General features: G+C 34.6%; 5 protein-coding genes across 7 annotated transcripts; 3 read left to right on the top strand and 2 right to left on the bottom strand.

Moving 5' to 3' along the window:
* Positions 1–991: 991 nt before the first annotated feature.
* On the top strand, positions 992–8,678 carry LOC127255440 (CRC domain-containing protein TSO1-like). 3 transcript variants are annotated; one of them, XM_051280957.1, is made up of 14 exons: positions 992–1,176; positions 1,692–1,846; positions 1,957–2,491; positions 2,636–2,758; positions 4,485–5,056; positions 5,140–5,214; positions 5,290–5,449; positions 5,538–5,636; positions 5,764–5,830; positions 7,094–7,253; positions 7,357–7,522; positions 7,712–8,027; positions 8,121–8,190; positions 8,424–8,678. In XM_051280957.1, the coding sequence occupies exons 1-12, from the start codon at positions 1,114–1,116 to the stop codon at positions 8,024–8,026; spliced, it is 2,490 nt and encodes an 829-aa protein (XP_051136914.1). In that variant the 5' UTR covers positions 992–1,113; the 3' UTR covers position 8,027; positions 8,121–8,190; positions 8,424–8,678. The 3 variants fall into 3 exon arrangements, with proteins under 3 accessions (XP_051136914.1, XP_051136912.1, XP_051136911.1); XM_051280955.1 differs by having other exon boundaries at positions 993–1,176; positions 2,636–2,716; positions 7,357–8,027; XM_051280954.1 differs by having other exon boundaries at positions 993–1,176; positions 7,357–8,027.
* Positions 8,679–8,799: 121 nt separating this feature from the next.
* On the bottom strand, positions 8,800–10,396 carry LOC127255442 (putative U-box domain-containing protein 46). Its single transcript, XM_051280959.1, has 2 exons — positions 9,757–10,396; positions 8,800–9,299 (listed from the first exon to the last, which is right to left on the bottom strand). Exons 1-2 carry the CDS (start codon positions 10,171–10,173, stop codon positions 8,826–8,828), a joined length of 891 nt encoding a protein of 296 aa, XP_051136916.1. The 5' UTR covers positions 10,174–10,396; the 3' UTR covers positions 8,800–8,825.
* A 374-nt stretch (positions 10,397–10,770) lies between these two features.
* LOC127255480 (pentatricopeptide repeat-containing protein At2g39230, mitochondrial-like) lies at positions 10,771–13,308 on the top strand. The gene has a single exon (XM_051281011.1). The coding sequence runs from the start codon at positions 10,771–10,773 to the stop codon at positions 13,306–13,308; it is 2,538 nt and encodes an 845-aa protein (XP_051136968.1).
* Positions 13,309–13,805: 497 nt separating this feature from the next.
* LOC127255441 (premnaspirodiene oxygenase-like) lies at positions 13,806–16,306 on the top strand. The gene is given in 5 exon segments (XM_051280958.1): positions 13,806–13,947; positions 14,215–14,248; positions 14,410–15,576; positions 15,641–15,764; positions 15,767–16,306. Coding segments are annotated over 5 exon segments (1,860 nt in total). The 5' UTR covers positions 13,806–13,894; the 3' UTR covers positions 16,249–16,306.
* A 766-nt stretch (positions 16,307–17,072) lies between these two features.
* Positions 17,073–19,390, bottom strand: LOC127255802 (cytochrome P450 71D95-like). Its single transcript, XM_051281541.1, has 2 exons — positions 18,435–19,390; positions 17,073–17,922 (listed from the first exon to the last, which is right to left on the bottom strand). Exons 1-2 carry the CDS (start codon positions 19,359–19,361, stop codon positions 17,305–17,307), a joined length of 1,545 nt encoding a protein of 514 aa, XP_051137498.1. The 5' UTR covers positions 19,362–19,390; the 3' UTR covers positions 17,073–17,304.
* Between the last annotated feature and the right edge of the window lie 5,116 nt (positions 19,391–24,506).

The following is a 24,506-nucleotide window of genomic DNA, read 5'->3' as shown; positions in this document are numbered from 1 at the left end:
TAGATTAATTGATTTGATTTAGTTTAAAATCGAATTTATAAATTTTAATTTCAGTTAGATTATGATTTTTAATTTTTTAATTTTGATTAATAAAAAATATCAAATTAAAAAAAATAAAAATTATATATTAATAAATAATATTATAATTTTGAGCATTTGTTTGACGTAATCAAACTAATTTTGTTTTGAAAATTTTTTAATTTTATTTGATTCCAATTTCAATTTTTACAAATAAAAAACTAATCAAAATTTAAAATCTCAAACCAAATAGACCAAATATATATATATATATATATTTTGCAAATACTAGTATAAAATTAAAACATAGACTTTGGTTGGTCGGGTTGCAAATTCTTTACATATATGCTATTTGTATATGTTCGTGAAATTTTAATTTAGAGTTTGAGGTTTAAATATTCAAATTTTTAATTGAAACAATTATTTTACATGATACAGATATATATTTATGGAATATTTTAAAATAATTTTTATCTATTTATAATTTATTAATTTTACTTTAATAAATTATAATTGATTTGAAACTGTATTTTTAGTTATCCATTTTTTAAAATTAATTTTAAAATTTTTTTACAATACCCTTAAATTTGTCAAATATGTAAAAATAAAGTGGGTAAAAGGAATGGTTGAGCGTTATAAAAAATTTATTCAAAAATTAATAAAAAAAGTAGTAGGTGAGTATAAAATATAATGATAAATTTTATATTATTTGTTAAAATAAGAGAATAAAATTATCAATAAATAAAATATTATATATATATATTATGTATAAGTTTAGTATAAGTATCCGTTACGAAGGAGTATACGTTACTATAAAATTTTTTATAATTTACATTAAAAAAACATTTTAAATTAAAATATTAAATAAAAATAAAATCCACAGTGTATTATTATTATTATTATTTGATAAATTACACGTAAGGAAATGCGATATGAATATCATCGTCACAAGTCACAACATTGATTGGAGACACACTCCACTCGCCTCCAGCAAGTAAAACCGCATTTATGGAGGGATTAAAAAACCAAACACATACATATATGCAGTGGCTGCTGCTGAGCAGGCTGGGAGGGAACCATTAGGGTTTCAAGAACATGGATACTCCTAAATCTTGCAAAATTGCCGCGACAACCTCTGCTGAAGCTGCCCCTGTTCAAGTACACTCGGTTCTCATTTATTTGTTTGATTGTTCGCTTGCTTTCGAGGCTTGTCGATGTGCTTGTTTGTATAGCGTCTGTATTTGTGTTGTTGAAACTCAGGATTAAGCTTATTTTTGGTTTTGCTTGTTCGTTTCTGGTCCTGCTATTTTTGTGTGGAATTTCTGGTAAACTAGGGCTCGGATCTTGGATTGATTCTTTAATATGTTGAAATGTTATGCTTTCTTCGTCGTGGGCAGACACTGCCTAACCGGTTCTTGTGTTTGTTGTGGTGGGAATTCGGCGTAGGTTTGATGTATTTTCGCCGTGCTGGGGTTTCAGTTACACAATTCGAGTGTTGTGCGTTTTGATTGTTTTAATTTATGGTGCATTTATGGATTGGGCATTTGAGAATTTGACTGTGTTGGTTGTGAGAAAAATCTTTACAGATGTGGCTGTGGGATTTTGTAATTTATAATCTTAGATGTATGATTTTGTTTTTCTGCTCCTGACATTTTCCTTCTGTTGATTGTCAGGACTCTCCTGTTTTCAATTTCATTAGCAACCTTTCTCCCATACAGCCAGTCAAGGCATCGCCAGTTACACAAGGTTTCCCGGGACTCAATTCTCCGCCTCTTGTGTTCACGTCACCCCGGCTCAGTTACCGCTACAAGCTAACATCTATTAAAAGGTTTTACTATGTTGAAGTTGTTTTGCATTTTGAAGGAACTGTATTTTCTTCACCTGCAAGTAATTGGGGTTGTGTTCTAAGAAATTTTCTTGACGGTGTATTTAATTCAGGGCACGTCCTCCAGATTATGATTTGCGTAGCAAGGATAATGTCATTTCTAGTAATGCAGCTGAAAATCAAAGTGTTCCGTTGGCCACTGCGGAAGTTACTTGTGATGAAAAATACTCACATAGCCATGCCTCCATGGATGATCATACCGGAAGTCCTGAAGCATGTACTGATCTGTTCACGTGCGATGATGGGGACACGTGTCCTACTGATCCAACCATTATGATGGATTCATCTGTTAAAGAACCCGGGAATGCTGACCTACCACCACTTGCTGTAACAGCATTGAATGAATCTGATGTAAAATGCAGGAACCAAAACAATAAAAGAATTAGTGAGACAGCTGTTGGGCCTTCGGGCACAGTTAAGGAAATAAAGGAGCTATCTATAATCAATACAGCAACAGATACGAGTATGATAGAGAGTGATATAAAGCAGGAAGATGATGAGACTTCACTTGCCCCGCATCTCAAGATGAACTCTAAGTTACCTGTTGATCATGTTCGGATAAATCATGACTATAAAGCCAAAACTCGGGTCAGTGATACCCTAAAGCAATTGCATTTAGTACGATATCAAAACTGCATATTCATTTATCGGCCCGCTTTATTTGATATATATATATATATATACTTTTTTATCGTCAAGTAATCGTTCAACCTGTTTTATTTGATATTTCAGTGCTTAGAAGTGATGCAGATTGGTGCCTTGGATCAATCCTCAAATTTGCTCTCAGGATCAGTGGAAACTAAGAAAGATAATGTAAACTATGTTGAATACACTGAATCGGGGCCACATAATGAGGTTTTAACAATTATTTTTTGTGGAATGATTTATATGTTATCATAGGTAGTTTCCTATTTTGGGTTGATTTTCTGAGGGTTGAATTTGAATTCTTGATCTGAACAGTATATGAATGGTGCAATCACTTGTTTAATTTGTTTACTTTAGTTATGTGACAGTGGAGGATGAGATAGTTTACAAGGTTAATTGCTAGTTTTGAAGCCATAAACATATGGCGATGAGTATATATTTGTAGAAAGGTATATTTAGAATTGCAGAGAAGTAATAATTAGCTTTAGAATATTTGTTAATGTACATGAGAAGTGTGAGGGAGGAAAAATAAGTTTTCTGTCCATTTGGATCGTTGGTCTTTCTTGCCTTTTCTGAAGCATCAATAATATATCCAAAACCAAACATATTATAATAAATTCTATTTGGCTATGCCTATTATACATGCAAGCCCATTAATCATATCTGATTGCGAATCAGAATTTTAAGAACCCAAAGAAACTATCCCAAACCTTATATTAATTAGCCATTCTTTGCTTTCTTCTTCCAGTGTCTTGTTCATTACTGTCCTTAGTTTTTCAAATTTCTGTCTTTATTTTTTTCCTGACTGATGCATATATATCTCATATTATGTGTGTAGATTTATGAGTTTCTCATTTAACCTTCTCTACTTTCTGTGTGTAAAAAAATTGTTTCATGTTCAATGCTAAGGGCTTTTTACACATCCTTATATTGATAGTAGATAATTTTTACTACTTCTATAATGCATTAAATGCGTTACCAATCTATCGCAACAAAGTCAAAAGGTAACACTCTTGAATAAATATTTTAGATATTCATGATGGGATGCCAAGTGTTAATCAAGTGAATGCCTTATATAAATCTTTATTTGAGTAGAGATGAAATAAAGCTCTACTAGAAGAATTGTGCATAACATCATATTCAACTTACACTTCCATACTCCCTTCCTTTGTGTTGAGTATTGATACTTGAATGAGTTTAAACCTGTATGTATGCTTGAGAGTTCCGATCAAATGAATAGATCATCTTATTATTATTATATTATATATGTATATTTTATTATTCATCACTGAATCTCATATATATTTCCATAGTGCTGCTGCAACTTCAACTTCTTCGTGTGTGCATCATAGTCTTGTCATTTATTTGCATGTGCTAAATGCAAATTCTCTTTTCTTTATGAAGACCTGATGAGTAACAATGGCTCCTGTGGAATATGTTGCCTTTGTGGCATCTATTTCATGTTCCATGGGAAGTTGCTGCTACTTTTCTTAAATGAGGCTTTTATTTTTATTTTATTTAAGATCTGGGATTGTTTGATTTAGGGTTAAGGTCTGAAATGGGATTTTGAGTAAATAAAACATTTTCCTAGACCCTGCTAGGCATAATGATTGTATTACTTCCTCAAGTAGCTATTTTACATTGGACTGTATATTTCTTTGGCATTTTTTGGATGCAAATTCTGTTTCATGATTTATTTGATTAACTGGAAAGAGAAATAGATTTTCTAATCGACTTTGTTGATTGTCTTAACTGCTACAAATTGTAAATTTTTCTCCGAGCTCTGTTTAAAAATGAGCAAGAAAGGAAATGTACAAAAATTAATGTTTTTTCTTTCCACTTTTGCTGTATTACATTCTATTTAAATTAGTGAAATCTTCAAATTCTTTCTTCTTTTTTTACTATTTTCTACCTTTAATGTTTTGCAAATATTCAGGCTTTTCTATACCGCCGTAGGCGTTGTCTTCAGTTTGAAGACACCCAGCAAAAAGCACTGTCAAATCAGCTTGCTCAAAATCCTTCAGACATTGGAGTCCCGGAATCATTATTCCTGGAAGTTCCATTGAGTACCCACAATGAGAGGCGTGCTGAACTGTATCCCAAAAATATTAGATCTGGCAAAAATCCTCCCAAACCATCAGGTATTGGGTTGCACCTAAACAGTATTGTGAATGCTGGATCTGATGCAGTTGTACGGGTGCGATCAGCTCAGCAGGTTAACCTTTGTGTAAGGGGAAAGAAGTTCATATCTTCAACCAACCCTAGTTTATCTGATAATTCGAATAGCTCTTCAGTATCTCATCAAGCACAGCATGCTCCAGCAAGCACTGATAACAATCAGCATGAAATCCATTCCTCAATGGCAGCTAGTTCTGGTACTGCTTTGATTGTCAGACCTTCTGATATTTTGAATCCAATGGAGGATCACTCAACTTTAGGTAGTAAGAGAAACTACAGCGACATAGATGGTGGTTCTGACGAGTTTATGTCTAGTTCCCCCCAAAAAAGGCAGGCATATGAATCATATTCTGTTTTCTTCAGATTTATGTTTGCTTTGTTGTGCAAAGGTTAATCTTTTTGTGATTTCTTAGGAAGAAATTGTCAGATTCCGGTGACGGTGATGGTTGCAAACGGTGCAATTGTAAAAAGAGTCGCTGCTTGAAGCTGTAAGTTCTGCAGAGTGTTATCAGTTATGTTTTGCGGCAAACCATTTCACCTATAAATTACCTGTTTTGTTGCAGTTATTGCGATTGCTTTGCAGCGGGGATATATTGTGCAGGTCCTTGTGCTTGCCAAGGTTGCTGTAATCGACCTGAACAAGAGTTTACAGTTCTTGAGACACGGAAGCAAATTGAATCTCGGAATCCTCTTGCATTTGCTCCTAAAGTTGTGATCAATGAGGTGTTGCAAGCGCTTATGGTGTATCATGCCTAAAGAAATTATACCTGAAATGTGCTTGTGAGATGATATTGACTTTCTATTTTTGCAGGACAAAGGAAACCATTTTACACCATCATCATCAAGGCACAAAAGAGGGTGCAATTGCAAAAAATCCTTGTGTCTCAAAAAGTACTGTGAGTGCTTCCAGGTAAGCGTTGGCTGGTCTCCAAATTGTAATATATGTATATATGTATTTTTTTTCTTTCTCTTTCCTAAATCATACTTTTGTTTATTTAAATGATTCATTTTGAATGGGTATCTTCTGTGTGGGAAAGGCAAATGTTGGTTGTTCAAGTGGCTGTCGTTGTGAAGGATGCCAAAATGTTTTCGGCCAGAAGGAAGGTATGAGTCAACTACAACGCTATTATGAGTGGCTGCTTCATGTCATTACTAGCATGTTTTCTGTCAAAACTTTCTAATGAATCATTTTGATGATTAATGTTGGAACTATGTTCTAGTATTAAGCTTTGTAATAACCACTCAAGATTTTACAAATATGCATATTAATACACTCTGATCAGTTGATTGTTTTTATTCTTCTCTTTTGGTCATGCATCAAAATGTCATGGTTAGCTTTCTTAGTGAGATATCGTTTATTTGACCCAGCATTAGGTTATATATCTGAGTAGTGAGTAAAGGCTTTCTCTTGGCACCATGACTACCACAATCTTTAAGTTTTACTTCAGTTAAGAAACCTAATGCAGCAATAATTGCTTCATTTCGCTTCCCAGAGGTTTAATCATATTTTTTTATGTTCTACTTCATTACCAATGGATAAATGCCGGTTTGGCTTGTCTTTATAGTATTTATTAAGAACCTGTGTTATTCATATCAAGAGTGTGGATGCTTAGAATTCCATCTAGATTGGTTTGTTGAGAGTTTTATTTTCACTATATTTACAGTATCATTCAAACTTACCAAATTCCAGGCAGGCATGTCTTAAATGTATTATTTATGTCTGCTTCCCATGAATACCATGTGAAATTAAAGCCATAAAGCCCACTAAAGCTCCCTTTGGAGATTCACATCCTTTTGTGTTATTCTTCGACATGTCGTGCTTTGGAAAACATAGAGGAAGCATTACTATTGGATTAACTTTGAATTACTAAAATTGGATTCTAAACTTTTAGACTTTAAAATTACTATGGTTGAATAACAACAATCAACTGCCAGAGTGTAGTAATATGCACAATATGGAAAACATAGAGAAGGCATTACTGTTTGAGTAACGTCGACTATATGTTGATTCTGTTTGTGCTCTTTTTATTGCGATAAGAGACTATTTGTACAAGTAGTCAAAATCTTCCAAACTACAGAGTGATGTGTTTCTCCAAGTATTCTTGGAGTTAGTGGATTTGTTTCTGATTACAACAGCCTCATCTTGTTGATGATTGATGGTATATATTTATACTGTGGCTTATGCTAACTAATTTAGTGAATTATCTTTGTATCAAGTTTAGCTGCTTTAGCTTTTTGCACGTTTCTTTGGAAACTAACAATTAGCATGAACATGAATGAAATTTCCTTTGTCACCAACTCGTTGAAGTTCTGCACATTTTGGATGTCTATTGACATGTCTGATATAGATTCTCCTGTTTCTCGCAGCATATATCACAGTCAGGAACACTGTATGTGAAGAAGGTGCTCGTGATACAATGGAACAATCACCTGTCGAGAAGGCTGTGGCATCTGGAAAGGCTTTATCTGTTAATTTAGCATCCGATCCTCACAATTTGACTCCTCTTACACCAGCACCTCAGTCCAAGTAAGATTAGTTTCTACCAGAATCCTAAATAGCTTTAAGCATGATGCTAATGAATCTAATATCTCGTGTTGTTTCAAATTAATTGTGCATCTCAACTCATTAGGCACATCAAGGAAGGATCCGAGTTGTGGTCCCATTCCAGAAATTACTTCCAGTCGCCGGAATCAAGTCTCGCCCTTCTACCTCAGGATATGATGTCTCCAGGGTCTCCCAGAATTCCTTATAATGATGACATGACCTCAGAAGTTGCACCGGGAATGATGGATCTGGTACCTTCCCGTCACCACATATTTTCTGATAAACCAGAGCCTATGCATGAAGTCTCAACAATTAGGCACAAGCCTCAGAAAATGCAGAATCTTTCTGCCCTGCCAAATCCTTTGGAGTCATCAAATTATTCAAGAATTAGGCCCCTTAAATGCCGGGGTTCTCCTAACACCCCTGTTTCCGTGGTTCAGATAAGTGGCTCTAAATATCGGAAAATGATTGAGCGCAATGGTGAATTATCAAACGTCTCCGAGGATGATACACCGGATATATTGAAGGACAATCCGACCCCTATCAGTGCTGTCAAAGTCACCTCTCCTAACAAGAAGCGTGTTTCTCCTCCTCATCGCCAGCAAGAGTTTGGCTCGAGTTCATCGATTGGTGTCAGAAGGTTTATCTTGAAGTCTGTTCCATCCTTCCCACCTCTTTCCCCGTGCACTGATTCTAAAAGCATTGTGCCTTTGAAGATCAACGATCCTCAGAACACTCAGCACCAAAACAAATGAGGTAATTCAGTGTGGAGTTGCTATATATATATATATATATATATATCTTGCGATATTATCAATTGTATTCTCAAATGCAAATATTATTTGTCAGATTCCAGAACATGCTAGATGCTTCCTTCCCCAAAATTGCTGCTGATCAACCATGAGATCTCACGTGCCAGGTACAAAGATGCTTTTCACTTCGAGGGTCGTATAATATATATATATATATATATGTATGTATTCATATGTACATATGTATATACATTTGCAAGAGCACAATGATGGGGGATTGGAGTTGGTCTGTATCATGTTTCTAGACTAATGAAATGACATCATTGGCCTCTAAAACTTCTTCTAGTCCTAATCCCTTTTCAATCTTACAATTTATCTTTTATTGGTTCTTTGCTTGTAGATAGAGAATATGGGGAAAAGGGATGATGATTCGATTTTCATGAGAGAGACACAATACAAGATAGAGAACCTGTCCAATTTATTACTACAAGACTACATGGTATAGGGAATTCTTGGTCAATTATTCTTTCTAATTTCATTTGGAGAAGAACATCCATTCAGGAAGGAGACCCCATTAGATTGCTTTCTATAGATACAAATTTTCATCATTTATGGATCATCATTACTTGCTATTCTACATTACTTTGGATCTGAACAGCAGTATTTTTTATTTTCTTAATCTTTATATTTTTTTGGTTAAATTCATCTCATTTTTTAGTAACATCAGAACCTGCAGCCTATACAACTGATAATTTTCGATCAAACCTAATAGCTTGCGATTCTACATATAAATTCAAGAATCTTAGAACAGATCAGCATCCATGATTTTCTTCATCAGCATTGCGGCCTTCTCCCGGACCCGGCCGGAACCCCTGACAGAGACATCTGCGAGAACTGTCGAGAACTCCGGCAGCTCCACAGCCTCTCTCAGGCAGTCTTGGCTCTCCTCGAACAAGCGGAGAAGAATCTCGCAGGCGCCCTCCTTGCTTAACATGCAGCCTCTCTTCAATATTCCGACCAATCGCGCCACCACGCTCTCGGCTTCTCGCAGCTCGTTCAGCCCTTCCTCGAATCTTGCTAGAAGCCCGAGAATCGACAAGGCAGTTCCCGAAAGATCCTCCCCGTTCGTGCTCTCTGCCACAGCTATTAGCACCGGCACAGCCCCTGCCCGGACTGCCACCGTGCAGTTTCCATGGAACTGCACTAGCTCCGCCAGCGAGCTGAGAAGATGGTGCGCCGCTGTGCTCCGGGGCCCCGAAATTGCCTTCAACAGAACCTGAAGAAGATTGAAGGAAAATACATACCTAAGTGCATTTAGAGATGCTAACAAGCTGAACGTAATTTTACAGATAAAATTGTAAAAGATATACTATATGTATATTCTATTATTACTTTTTATATATCCTATATATTTACAAAAATTATTATTTCTATTATTTAGCCGCGTGTGCGTGTGGGTGGTGTGAACAGTCGGTCTCGCAGCCAAACGACATAAACGAGACAAATATATATTGTCAGTAAAATAAATATAGGATGATATTTTTTTGCAAAATGACATAAATAGCTACTTGAGCGTAAAAATGATAATAGAGTATATAATATTTTTTACAATTTTCTCTAATTTTAAATATTTATATTAGTTAGTTGATATTCGAACTCGTTTACGTTAAAAGAAACGAGATCTTGATTCGCTTTAACAGGTCTATGTGCATTAGAATGTTGTTAGAACGGACCTGAACGGTGCCGGCGACGCCGAATTTGGCTTTATTCTTGTCAAGCATGGCGAGGCTACAAAGCAAGGAGGCGGCGAGGCGGCGAGGCTCGTCGGAGCTGGAGAGAAGAACGAGATCATTGAGGAGGAGGATGGTGTCCAATCGGGCGAGGGAGAGCTTCAAATTAGGGTTTAACGAGAGATTGAAGAGCACTGAAAGCGAGAGGGTCTGAATCTGCGGCAGCGAATCGGGAGATTTGGAGAGGTCAAGGAGGGTAGCCACGGCGGCGTCGGTCTGCGCCACCAGGTTGCGGTTTTGGGGGCTGACTTTGGTGACGGTTACCAGAGTTTGCAGCGCTTGCTTCTTGTCTTCAATGGAGACTGACGATTGGGCTTCGTTGATGCATTCCAGGATCGTTTCGTGAACCCGACTAGCCATGATTGTCGATCTCCCTTAATCGTTGTGGTGATCGAAGACGAAGACTTGTTGTTTGTTCTAACGATATAATATGCAGAGAGGGTGGGGAGCAGACGGCCATGGCGATAGCGTCGAGGTTTCAGGAAGAAGACGAAGTTTGGAGCATTGGATTATCAGACCGGCGACGTTTGTTTGGACTCCCAGGACTTGGACACCAGATCGAACCTCACCCTTAAATTGATTATTTCGACGGTGCTAATCTATTTGGAACTGGAGTCCAGAACAACTGTACAGAGTAGGGCAACAGCACTTCGTCTATCCTTGGGAGCGCCTTGGACCACAACGCCCAATTAATTGTTTGGCTCGTTTGGTGCTGCAAGTCCAGGATCTTTCAAGTAATCGGAAAAAGGATATACAATGGTAGCCGTTGTTGTCAATTTTACATTTTAGAACTTTGACTCTGATATCATTTAAAATTTAATAGAAATTTAATAAAACCTAATCTAAATTATGAAACAAAATATATATATGAACAGAAATTATAATCGTCAAATGCAGAAAGGGTTTAGTTAGGGTTTACAGGAATCTCCATCTTCTTCGGAGGTAAATCCCGTGACGATGAGATCGTCACTGCAGTCTCCTTCTTCTTCTTCAAGGTTGCTCTTTTCATTCGTCCATGCCAAATCTTCAATGGTATATCATTATTCATCTCTTTCTCTGATCGATAGAGCTACAAGCGCATCCAGTCCAACCTCTGAATTTGTTGACGCAAGTCCGAGTTCAGAGTGTCCAAGTGGAAACAAATTCCCAAATTTTCGGCCCCTGGCTTCAGAAACGACGCAATTGAGTCATGTTTTTATTGTGAATAACCTGTTGTCCCACAGAAACGATCCTCAGGCAGCTCTTGAGTACTTCAAATGGCTAGAGAAACAGCGTGGTTTCGTGCTGGAAATTGGGGACTCGTTCTTCGTTCTGCTTAACATTCTTGGGAGTTCGTCAACTCATTATGCTGCATTTAGGAATTTGATTAATAATTTCTTGTCCGGTGATTTTGCCTTATCAGGTGTTGCGCTGCACGATCGTTTGATTGATTGTTCGGAGAGGTATGGTTTTGGGCTTAGGCCACGGACTCTTAGTTATCTATTGAGTGAATATGTTATATCTAGGCGTTATAAAGATGCAGAAGATTGTTTCTATGCATTGGTTTCTCGTGGCATCATGAATTCAGTCCGGATTGTCAATAATTTCTTGAGTTCATTGGTTATGGCAAATATGATAGATGTTGCGCATAGAATATTTACAGATGTTGTCGCAAAGAAAATTAGTTATGATGGTTCTACTGTCGAAATGATGATGCGGGCGAGTCTCAGAGAAGGAAAGCTGCAAGAAGCTGACAAGTACTTTAAGGAGGCAAAGCAAGGTGGAGTCGAGCTTGGGCCCCGTGTTTATTGCACTGCAATTCGGGGAGCTTGTTTGAAGCTGGAAACCGATGTGGCTTCAGGATTGTTAAGTGAAATGAAGGGGAGGGGTTGGGTTCCTTCTGAGGGAATATATACAGTTGTAATTTGTCATTGTGTGAAGCAGAGGAATATGATGAAGGCTTTAGTGTTGAAGGATGAGATGATTAACAGCGGGCACCGAATGAATTTGATTGTTGCAACTAGCTTGATGAAGGGTTATTATCAGCAGGGTAATCTGCAAAGCTCTTTGGCTTTATTTGATAAGGTTGTAGAGGATGGGCTTGTCCCAAACAAGGTAACTTATGCAGTCCTCATAGAAGGGTGCTGTGAAAATGGGTATATGGAGAAGGCGAGGACATTGCACCTACAGATGAAATCTGCGGGTATCCAACCAACCGTGTTCATTGTAAATTCTTTAATTAGAGGGTATTTAAAGTTTCATTCGATGGATCAGGCAATGGAGTTATTTGATGAAGCTGTTAATGATGGAATTGCCAATGTTTTCACCTACAATAATCTGATATCCTATTTCTGTGACAGAGGTAAATTGGAGGGTGCTTACAGGATTTGGGATAAAATGTTTTATAAGGGAGTCGAGCCATCTAAGGTTTCCTATAATATTTTTATTCTGGGAAACTGCAGAATAGGGAATATGGATGCTGCACTGGACTTACTTTCTGAAATGCAATCAAAGAGTTTGGCTGCAAATGTTGTCACATATAGCATTTTAATTGATGGACATTTCAAGAAAGGTGAAACTGAAAAAGCCATGGGTTTATTTGACCATATGTTGGGAATAGGAGTCGTCCCCAATGATTACGCTTTCAATACAGTCATCAGTGGGTTGTGCAAAGTCGGGCAAACCATCATAGCAAGAGATAAAATGGATAAGTTTGTAGCAATGGGTTTCAGTCCTGCATGTATGACTTACAATAGCATTATTGGTGGCTTTATTAAGGAAGGAAAAATTGACTCTGCTTTGGCTATTTATAAGGAGATGTGTAAAGCTGGACACACCCCCAACACTGTTACTTGCACCATCTTGGTTGATGGGCTTTGTAAAAGCGAAAATATCGAGCTTGCTTTGAAGGTGCATCGTGGGATGCATTCTAAAGGTATTGAAATGGATTTGGCTATGTATAATGCTCTTATTGATGCCTTTTGCAAAAGAAGGGATATGAGGAGTGCATGTGAATTCTTTGACGAAATGCTAGAAGTTGGTCTAACACCAACTACAGCTGTATACAACACCATGATTAGTGGTTTCAGAGACCTGTATAACATAGAAGCTGCACTTGGCGTATTTAAAAGAATGAAAAAGGAGGGGATTCAGTGTGATTTAGCTACTTACACAACTTTGATTGATGGGCTTCTAAAGATGGGGTATTCACAGCTTGCATCAGATTTGTACCAGGAGATGCTTTCCAAGGATATATTGCCAGATATTGTTACATACTCTGTTTTAATACGTGGTATGTGCGACAAAGGACTAATGGACAGTGCCTGCAGTATCCTCGAGGAGATGCACAAAAGAAGTGTTTCTCCAAATGAAGTTATTTATAATACACTTATCGCTGGATATTTCAAGGTAGGTAATTTGCAAGAGGCTTTTCGGTTGCATGATGAAATGCTTGATAGAGGTCTTGTACCCGATGATTCAACATATGATGTTCTAGTAAGTGGGGGCTTGAAATAGAGCAATTCTCCACCGGGAGCTTAATCATACGGTCCACGGTGTTGTCATACCCATTCTTACTGTCCCAAGGGCGAAATTTCCTTTGTAGATTATATCCTCCGAAGGTAAATTTATCATCTTCGTGTTCTAGCTTGAACTAACCATGTGATTCATATCTACATTTACCTTCTTTTTTAGAATATATATTACATGTCCTCACCTAGACTTTCAATAATTTTTGCTGTAGGGAAAATTCCAAGTTATCAAGAATCAGAACCAAGGGTAATCCAACAAATTTATTTGCTTCTCTGTTGTGGACTTTTTGCCTAATACTTCTTGGATGTCAATTATCAGCACCCATTGGTAGCAATTAGAGGCTTAATACTTATTAAGCTTGGATTTGGTCCATGCCATGGCCCATGAAAGCCCAAATAAAGCCTTTAAATGAGAAAAAAGTCAAACCCCAAGGATGAGGAAGAATGCATCTTCAGGTGTTTTATTCTTCCCCTGGGTAAGTATTCTTTCAGCTGCACTTTCTCAGATGGTAGTTTTGGGAGAAGATGGCTTGCTTGCTTTTTTTACATGAATTTTCTTGATTGATTTTGGCATGATCCTTACACCGAATGTTTCTGGATTGATTGTTTCCCAATTGATTTCTAGGTAAAAAGTTGTTGCCTTTCCCACATACTTTTTTGTTTTCAGATTTACTTGATGCTTCGGAAAAAATATTTTTTATGATATATTGTGTGCCTTCAACACCCTTTTTCCAAAAGATATAGCTTGCAAAATTCCTACGCCTATATCTGACCTTATTAGTCAAAGGATTACAAAAGTCTCTGGGTTTAATTCTGTTATTATTATTATCAATTATGTCGAATTAGTTCTCAAAGATAGGCTTTGTCATGACGATTGTGGTTTTGTGATCAGGTCAACCGATGCACGCTATCATAATTATTTGGAGGTAATTATGATGCTCATTTCACTACTGATGGTTCTACCTAATTATTTCATTAATACTACAGCATTTCTATTCGATACCAGTCAGATTCAGCTAATTTTAATTATTTTGATGCAACCTTCCTGCTTTGTCTTGCCATGTCTCATTCCTCCATATTGATCCAGGCACCATCCTTGTTTTCAACATCAAACTTTACTGGAATTTACCGTAAACAGAGAAGAAACATCATCTGTTGCTGCCCCTGGTCCAGTCCTGAGCCGAATAAGAATGTACAGATAGAGGGGGTAGCCCGAAACCGGAGGTGTGAGAATCCTTTGTTGGAAGAAACTTCAGGTTTTGATAGCGAGAAAGGTTATAGAGGAAACAGAAACAGGTTTGGCAACAAGCTGATATTTTCCCTGCCCCCTTGCTTGCCCCAGATGGAATTTTCATTTCCTTTCGACTTCGTCAGTATACTTCTCTCCCTTTCCTTCTTCTCCTTGATGAGCAAAGGATGGAAGGAACTGAGCAGTCCAGGTAGGCAGACAAAGTTGCCTCCAGGGCCGCCCAAATTACCGATAATTGGGCATTTGCACCACATCATAAGCTCACTCCCGCATCACTATCCTCTACGAGATTTAGCCGAGAAGTATGGGCCATTGATGCATCTCAAATTTGGTGAGGTTAATGCAATCATTGTATCTTCGGCAGATCTCGCAAAAGAGGTCCTGAAAACTCACGATCTGTCTTGCGCTGACAGGCCTACGACCATTGCTACAGATATACTGTGGTATAGCTCCTCTGACATCGTGTTTAGTTCGTACGGTGATTATTGGAGGCAGATGCGGAGAGTCTGCATATTGGAACTCCTGAGTGGTAAAAGTGTTCGATCATTTGAGGACATCAGGAGGGACGAGGCTTCGGTTCTTATCGACGTCATTAAGTCGACTCGTGGAGAATCATTCAACCTTACCGACAGAATCTCCTGGTTCATGAATTCTATGACGTGCAGAGCTGCGTTTGGCAATGTTTTGGTCGACAAAGACGCAGCAATTAAATTGATGAAGAAAGCGATCGGTAAAGCCGGGCACTTCGATTTGGCTGATCTGTTCCCCTCGATGAAAATATTCGGTTATATTAGTTGGAATAAGTTTGCGATGTTGAGGCTACGGAAGAAGCTAGACGGGATACTCAATGACATACTCGATAAACACCAACAGAAGCGTTCTCAGGCGAGAGACAGCAATAGTGAGTCGGGTGCCGAGGATTTAGTCGACGTTCTACTGAGATTGAAGGAGAATGGCGAGCTCGACATCCCAATAACCAACGAAAACATAAAATCGGTTATTTTTGTAAGTTCTTTGTAAAAACAATTTCGTATTTCGTTTCGGGTTCTAATTTGAATTAACTTTTCAGGATATGTTTGCCGGTGGCACAGAAACTGCGTCGACAACTGTGGACTGGGTCATGTCCGAGCTGATGAAAAACCCTCGAGTAATGGCGAAAGTGCAGGCTGAAATAAGGCGCGCCTTCGACGGAAACAGACAATCGACGGGTCAGAAATTCGCACGTTGAAGTACCTCAAATTGGTTATATTCGAAACGCTGAGGCTACACCCTCCGGCCTCGATCATCCCACGATTATCCCGGGAAGAATTCGAGATCGACGGATATAAAATTCCTACGAACACCAACGTGGTCGTCAACGTTTGGGCGATAGGGAGAGATCCGCGGCATTGGAAGAATCCGGAGAGCTTTGAGCCGGAGAGGTTCGAGTCGAATGGTATCGATTTTCTTGGGAATCATTTCGAGTATCTCCCGTTCGGGTCGGGTCGACGCATATGTCCCGGAATGGCGTTTGGTGTAGCCAATGTTGAGTATGTTTTGGCTCAGCTCCTCTATCACTTCGACTGGAAACTCCCCGACGGCATCCTGCCTGAAGATGTCGACATGTCTGAAGTTGATGGGTTGGTTGTGTCCAGAAAGAATGGCCTTTGTTTGATTGCAGAGTCATATAATTTATAAGGTGGAATCAAATTAGACTCTACCTTTGGGAATAATATTATTCAAATGTTGAAAATTAGTGCTACAAAATTTAATTTAATTTTGTACTCCATATTTCTCATAAATATTGGCAGATCAAAGTCAAAGATTCAAAGAAAAGAGAAGTGAAATTGTACAACATCAAGGAAGTTCTGGAGATATTACAATATCCACCTAATAATTGTTCCTAGGATTTTGATAAATTAATAATTGTAACCATTTAGGCATGTGTTCAAATATGTTAAAAAGTAAACTTATATCCAACAAAACTTAATATATAATCATAGCATGAATAAATAGTTAAAAATAATAGGAACCCTAATATACAATAGAAAGAGGTTATAAAATAATAAAATATTTTAATTTAGATATTCCAGTTGATTTTATATTTTATTATAGTAGTTGTTACAATGAGAGTTTGAATCAATGTCTATATTAAATATTCTATTATATATATAGTTTATTCTTGTCTGGATTTAAGCCATTGCTGGTTGGTTGATGAAGGTCTTAAATTAGTCAGAAAATTAGCATTGTCAACGATATACAATATATATATATATATGTTGAATTAAATATGTAATGAGGGAGTAAGGGTTAAATTTAGGGTTTTCAAGAGAATGAACTAACTACCAACATTTTGGGTGTGTTTCTTTAGAATTTTTTTTTTTTGGAGGTTTGACTTTGATTTAAATTAATAATAATTTGATATTATATTATATATATATATATTTATATATATTATTTATTGACAAACGCAGAAATGGAATATTAAAAAACTAAAACATAACACCAAAGAAAAACATATATCCTTTATCTTTAAACAACTAAGCAAACATTGGAATGCATAAATTAAGACCATGGAATACAAAGTGAACATATATATATATATATATATATTTCACAAAACTTATAATATCTACTCTATTTCGGGAAAGATCGAATCGATCATCCCTTGTTATTAAGGCAAAAGCAAAAAACACATGAAATAACTTGAGCCTATAAAAACTTATTATCTTACGACAACTTATTTCTTACTTCTTAAACACCATCATTGTAGAGTGTAGGAACCAAGAAAAGAGGGTTCTTCCTCGAGATCGAAAGTCCATCTTCCTCAGTGAGATCAATGTCATCAGCACTCACTCCTTCAGGCATGTGCCAGTCGAAATGATACATCAATTGAGACAAAGGAACCACCAAATTGGCCAATCCAAAGTTAAGCCCAGGACATATTCTTCTTCCAGCCCCAAATGGAATGAACTCCAAGCTATTCCCAAGAAAATCTACAGTGCTGTTTTCGAACCTTTCTGGCATGAAGGTGTCGGGCTGGTCCCAATACTTAGGATCCCTCCCTAAAGACCAAGCGTTGATGATCACTTTCGAATTCTTGGGAATTGTGTATCCATCGACTGTACAATTGTCTGATCTGCAAGCTCTTGGTATCAATGAAACTGGAGGATGCATTCTTAGGGTTTCTTTGATCACCCATTTTAGATATGTCAGTTTCTGAAGGTCGCCTTCTTCAACTGTCTCCTTCCCCTTTAGGGCTTCTCTTACTTCCGCCTGTAGCCTCGCCATGGCGCGCGGACACCTCATCAGCTCCACCATCGCCCAGTCCATCGCCGTCGATGAGGTTTCAGTTCCCGCCGAGAACAAATCCTATATATATATAGATATCAATCAGTCAAGCATTATTAATAAGATTATATAAATTAAATGTTGCCCTAAACCCTAATTACACTAAAAAAAAAATAATATCTAATTAGCCATAATATTTTTAACTACAAAATATTTTTGTAATTAAAATGCATCGTTTAGAAATAAAAATTAATTCGATCGCTAATAATAAATTATGTACTACAAAATTACTTTTGTCGCTAAAATTTTTTGCTAAAAAAATTCTATTTTCATAGCTAAAATCGGCTTAAAAAATCATATATATTTTACTGTTAAAACTGTTTTTAAATTTTAATTTTATAGCAAAAAAATTTAGCTAAACAATTATATTTTTATATATATTTTTTTTATGAAAGTCGTAATTGTCACTAAAGACTTCTACTAACACGTAACTAAATCATTTCACTGCAAAAATATTTTGCTACAAATCATTACCTTTGTTATGAATTTTTTTATAGCTAAATTTCAATATATTTTCTTTTAGTGTTACTTACGTAAATGACGCCTTTGATGTTGTCATTAGAAATCGGGAACTCAAATTCGCCGGAGCTCTGAACCCTAAGCAAAACGTCGACGGTGTCTTCCCCGCCGAACTCGCCTTTCCTCTTCAACCTGTGCTCGTCGACGATGACGTCGAGAATGGCGTCGACCTTCCGCCGCATCCCATTCAGTCTGTACTTGTTCCAGCACAGGATATTCAGCAGCTTCGACGAAGGAAACAGGTCGGCCAATTCGAACCCTCCGGCCATGGTGCTCGCCCTCTTCATCATATCTATAAGCACGTCGCGTTTATCTGCTCCGACGGTTCCGAACGCCGCCCGACACGTCATCGACGAGGCGTACCCGACGGCCTTCTCCGTCACGTTCACGGCTTCTCCGGCGAGCGCCGCCGCCCGAATCGACTGCAACAGACGGGAGACTTCGTCCCGCCGCACAGACTCGAAGGATTTGACGTTCTTAGCGCTCAGCAGCTCCATGATGCAAATCTTCCGCATTTGGCGCCAGAAATCGTTGTACGGACTGAACACCATGTCTGCCTTCCACACGATGTTGGTCCCGATGCTCTCCGGCCTGTCTGCGCAGGCGGGGTCCTGGACCTTCAGGACCTCCTTCGCCGCCTCCCGGGATGAGATCACCACCGCCGATACTTGGCCCAGCTGGAGGCGCATGACGGGTCCGTACTTCTTCGCCATTTTCGCCATCATTTGGTGCGCCAGGCCGCCGGAGAGGTGGTGGAGGTGTCCGATCACCGGCAGCCTCGGGGGGCACGGAGGTAATTTCACATTTTTATCGGAGGGTTTGGCGGATCCTGATCCTGATCCTCTTCGAATTTTTAGCAGTAAGAAAATGAAGGATCCGAGAAGAAGAAGAGCAGTGAATTGGTTGATAATTACTGGAAGGAGGTTATGAGTAACGGCCATTTTGATCGATAAGTTACCGTTGGATTTGAAATTTTGGTCTGTGATTGAATGTCTGCCATTTTTGGCTGTATTTATAGTGGAAGGATCAACAGATATGTTATGTTGTCTTAATTAAGAATGGCGGGAGTGGAAATCTTGAAAAAAAATAAAATATTTAGAAAATTACGAACTACTATTAAATTATGGAAAGTTGGGTATTTGACGAGGACCATGATACTTGGGGATGGTTACTAAAATATGCACATATTATATGATGTATGAGGGCTGCGAATCAACATATTACATATGATCAAATATATATATATATATATATCCAGTGGACACTTTCGAATAACGGCTGCGGGTTCCCACGTCATAAGAAAAAAATAAAATAAAATAAAAAATATAAAGGCGGCGGCTACAGCGCTGAATTTAAAATTCAGTATTGTGTTGAATAGCATGTTGTGTGCTATTAGACATCATATAATATTACTACAAACAAAATACTGTATATGTTAATATAATACAAATACAACATATAAACAAAACAAACATGTTATAGTCCCAACATCACACAATATAACTACAAACAACACACAATATTACCACAGATAGCATATTGTATATGTTAATATAATACATATACAACATGAACTGCTATAGTCTTATACAACACACACTACAGTTGATTTTAGCACATGACATACTTGTATACAACACACTTGTTACTATTAAAAAACAACACATATCTTTATTGTACATAGCATGTTCTGTGTGTGTAATACTAATGTGTGCTGTCTGCAAATATGAGGTGTGCTGATGTGAAAAATCAATATTATGCTGATTTACTGATTTTTTAAAATCAACACTGTAACAATCCCCTATAAGATAATATATGCTATATTATATGATATATTATAAATATACTGAAATATATATAAATATATGTGGATCACCTCTATAACATATGTTGATCCAGTCAAATCAGTAAATTTGATCCGATCATCAACCGATCTATACCGATGAAATTCTTTTATTTGCTATCCGTTCATGTGCTATACTTGTATTATGTTAACTTGTATAGTGTATTAATGCTCTTATATCGTGTGATATCAACCTTTATATAAGAGATTATGGTATTAGTATATTAATATATTTATTATACTAAAAAAATAGTAAAAAAAATACGTAAGAAAATATATATTAGCACCACACTAAATTCTATGAACTTCAGCACAATAACAACCACCAAATTTGTGATACTATACTATTCGAAGCTTTTCTTTTTTCTTTTTCTTTTTCTTTTTATTTATAATTATCATAAAAAATGTTCATATTCTCTTAAATCGGTAAAAAAAAAAAAAAAAAAGGCATATCTATTATATATCTATCTTTTGTCCAAAATATGAGCATATTTTTAGATGGCCGAAGAAATAATATTTACTAATTACCCTAACAAAAGTGGAAAATTTTATAATTAGTCAAGATTGAGGGGCACTCTAACGATTGTGATTTTGTAACTATAATACACAACGTTTGCAGATTACTTACAATTTGCATCATATTTAAATAGCTTGATGATGTGTTAAAATTAAATAAATGAGTAGTGTTTATCGACTTTATATAATATAGTCTGCCTAACTTGAATTATTCGACCCATTGTAATTCATTTCTACCAATAATAATAATAATAATAATGATCGAAAAATTAATTACATTCATGGTCAGTATTTCATCCAATTAATTAATAAATTATAACGTCCGATTCTTGGTCAAGTAATTAAACTTGACACAAATAAAAACAGCTATTATTGAATTTCAATATTTATCGATTTATTTAAATACATTTGTGTTTTCCATATTAAGTGTTACTATAATTTATTTTTTTGATGCAATTTTGTTTTTAGAATATAGTGTATAAAGATTAATAAAACAGTTTGTGCATCTTGTGTGGTTATTTAAACATTTACATTTTCGTGCTAGTGAGTATAGACATAAAGGAGAGCTATTTTGCATGGGGTTTAATTAAGTTTGTCGTGTTTGTGTTGGGGTAAGTTGAAATAAAAATTATAAAAAAAAAATAGATATATATATATATATATATACGAATTTAAAAACGAATACATGAATATAATATGAATTTTTTTCGTTAAAATTTACATCAATTTGTGTTTGTTTCAAAATAGTATGTTGATAATCAAATAGAATAAAAGATTGACAGACACACAAAAAAAAAAAAAAAAAAAAACTAAATTAGCTCAAAATGACATTAATAAAAATAATCTTTATAATAAAATAAATGAGTCTAGATATATGCAAACTAAACATTTTATTGGATTTTTCATCTTAATATGACAAGGGTGTTGATAAAATGAAAAAATACTCCATCTGGTTCGAATATAATAGTTTTGTTTTATCATTTTTGTCTGTCTTAAAATAATAATTTTATTTTCATAAATAATCATATCATTATAAAATTATTTATATTTTTGCATTATTATTACATAAATTTCAATATTTTTTACATTAATACATTTAAAAAGATAAAAAAGTATTTTACTTATATTTTTTTACCAACCACCAATATAAGTATTAATATTAGTTAAATTTTTACTACAAAAGCTTTCTATTTTTGTTTTTTTTTTTTAAATTTTTTTTAGTTATTACTTTATTGTGTAATCACATATTATTAAAAATATACTCCCTTCATCTAGTCATAAGTATAAATATTTATATTTTGAATTATCTAATTACAAAGTAATAATTTTATTAAATTCTCTATTTTTTTTCACAAATAACTCTATTTTACATATCATTAATTTTACATAAAAAAGGAAAAAAATTACACTACTTTTAACTATCCACTACAATTACAATACTATTATTTCTTTAACTTCGTGCCAAAAATAAATGTTTACTTTGTAATTCAACAAAGAGAGTATTATTTTTCCTATAAATTATCAAGGGTGTGTTTTTCCAATTATGACATATTTTTTCAATTAATATTATAAATATATAATATATATATATACATATATTCAAATAAAGTATAGTATGTTATAGTATTATACTCTATCTACTAAAAAACCAGCAATTCAACTAAATCTATATTTGTATAGGCTTCAGTTACTGTGATATGCTGATTTGATCAGATTATATGCTATAGGAATGAATATTATACTCCATCCGTCTCAATACAATAGTTCTGTTTATCATTTTTGTCCGTCCCAAAACAATAGTTTCATTTCTATAAATAACCATATCACTATAAAATTACTCTTACTTTTTCATTATTATTACACAATTGCCACTACTTTTTACACTAATACACTCACAAGGGCAGAAAAAAGTTTTTATTTGTACTTTTTACCCACTACCAATATAATATCAATATTCCTTAAATCTCGTGTCAAACCCAACTCAGACTATAATTTTAGGACGAAAATAGTATGTTTTATACATATTTCAACATATTTATAATATATCATATATTATTAATCATACTAATTTGACCGAATCAGCAGCTGAGCAACTGATCCTTGTGTATGTTTATATTATTAACATATTTACATACCTAACGTATAAAATACACTTCAAAGTTATAACTTTGAAATATAAATCAGACACATTTGATTAACCACTACCTCGGCCTTATAAAAGTTTACCTATTTTCTTTATGTTTGACAAAAAAAATAAATAAATAAATACACTTTTGTAAGAATGAGTTGGCACTATATAAAATAAATATATGTTTCTTTTGGTTGTGTTTGAAAAAAAATTAGTTTGGTTTTGAAATTAAAATAATATTTTATTGGAAATTTTATAAAAATGTATATATATTTTTTTTTTGAGAAACACATAATTCAAATAATAATTTTTTTAAAAAAAAGTGATTAAAGAAACAAAAAAAAATCAAAAATCAAAATCAAAATCAAACGGAAGAAGAACAAACTTGTGTATTCTTTTGAATTTTAATTTAATTTTCTGTTTCTATTTCTTGTTGTAATAGTAAATTTAAATACTATAAGATTTTATATATAAACTAATATATTTTTATAAATAAGTTATAATAGTTACATAATTTAAATATAAAACCAAACTTCAGTATATAACATAGCCTATAGTTTATAAACAGGATACATACTCTTTAATTTGTCTTTTTTCAAAAATCATATTTTTTTTTTAAAAAAATTAATGTATTATATATTTATTATTTATATATTATTTACACAATTATTTATATTTTACATAAAATATATATATATATATTTATATATTTTCAAACTATTTCACTTAGAAACTAACCCCAAGTTTGCAGGAATATTTTAAGTACATATATTCCTATATTTTAATACATGAAACATAATGGTATCAGAAGGCTTTGGATCTGTTACAAGTCAGCATATCTGCTGATGATGTAAATCTAACTTTTAATTTTATATTAATGATCTTAAAATCAAATATTATGATTAAAATTAAGAGTTAGAAATAAAATTTAACTTGCTGAATTAATAACTTCAATATGTAATCCATCTTTTAATTATTAAGGATGTTTTGCCAATTTTAGTATTATTTATTAATATATTTGTTAGATATCATATTTAATATTTATTTTTTATTCCATTTTTTTTTCCAAAAATTTTCTATTAATATGTCATACTATTATAATTTCAAATTTTATTATCTTAAATATTTCTAAATTATTTTATATGGTGGTTCATTTACAATTTTATTTCTAGCTCTCTTAAATATATATATATATATATGTACATTAAAAAAATAAATAAATTTCCTTATAAAATTTATTTAGTAGGTATGAAATTGATTTATGCATAGATTGAGTACATTATATATAAATTGAGATATAATTCAAAAAAATATTTTAATATATATTATAATTTTGTATTTTTGTTTTTAATTAAAAATGATGACTTTTTGTGTACGAGTAGAATATATATTATACTTTTAAAATATTAATTTTGAGGTATATTGAAAAAAAATAAGCTCATATAAAAAAAAGAGTATATATATTTCTCTTTAATCTGATTAATATAATCTATTTAAATTTTCATATCGAAAATCAAATATTTCACTATATAAAATGAGGGTAATATTAAATTATATCCCAAAATTCATCTAAACACCATATCATTCATCTCATTAAAA

Source organism: Andrographis paniculata, unplaced genomic scaffold (genome assembly GCF_009805555.1).
Source record: "Andrographis paniculata isolate CXL003 unplaced genomic scaffold, ASM980555v1 Contig54END, whole genome shotgun sequence".
Taxonomy (NCBI): Eukaryota; Viridiplantae; Streptophyta; class Magnoliopsida; order Lamiales; family Acanthaceae; genus Andrographis; species Andrographis paniculata.
Note: the sequence above shows the minus strand (reverse complement) of the source record. Positions and strands in the feature narration are given on the sequence as shown.

Coding starts and splice junctions, on each gene's coding strand:
- LOC127255440 (XM_051280954.1), top strand. CDS start 1,114: ATGGATACTCCTAAATCTTGCAAAATTGCCGCGACAACCTCTGCTGAA. Junction 2,759..4,484: donor AATCGGGGCCACATAATGAG/GTTTTAACAATT, acceptor GCAAATATTCAG/GCTTTTCTATACCGCCGTAG. Junction 5,637..5,763: donor AGTACTGTGAGTGCTTCCAG/GTAAGCGTTGGC, acceptor TGTGTGGGAAAG/GCAAATGTTGGTTGTTCAAG.
- LOC127255802 (XM_051281541.1), bottom strand. CDS start 19,361: ATGGCCGTTACTCATAACCTCCTTCCAGTAATTATCAACCAATTCACT. Junction 17,923..18,434: donor ACATCAAAGGCGTCATTTAC/GTAAGTAACACT, acceptor ATATATATATAG/GATTTGTTCTCGGCGGGAAC.
- LOC127255480 (XM_051281011.1), top strand. CDS start 10,771: ATGAGATCGTCACTGCAGTCTCCTTCTTCTTCTTCAAGGTTGCTCTTT.
- LOC127255442 (XM_051280959.1), bottom strand. CDS start 10,173: ATGGCTAGTCGGGTTCACGAAACGATCCTGGAATGCATCAACGAAGCC. Junction 9,300..9,756: donor GCGTCGCCGGCACCGTTCAG/GTCCGTTCTAAC, acceptor AATCTTCTTCAG/GTTCTGTTGAAGGCAATTTC.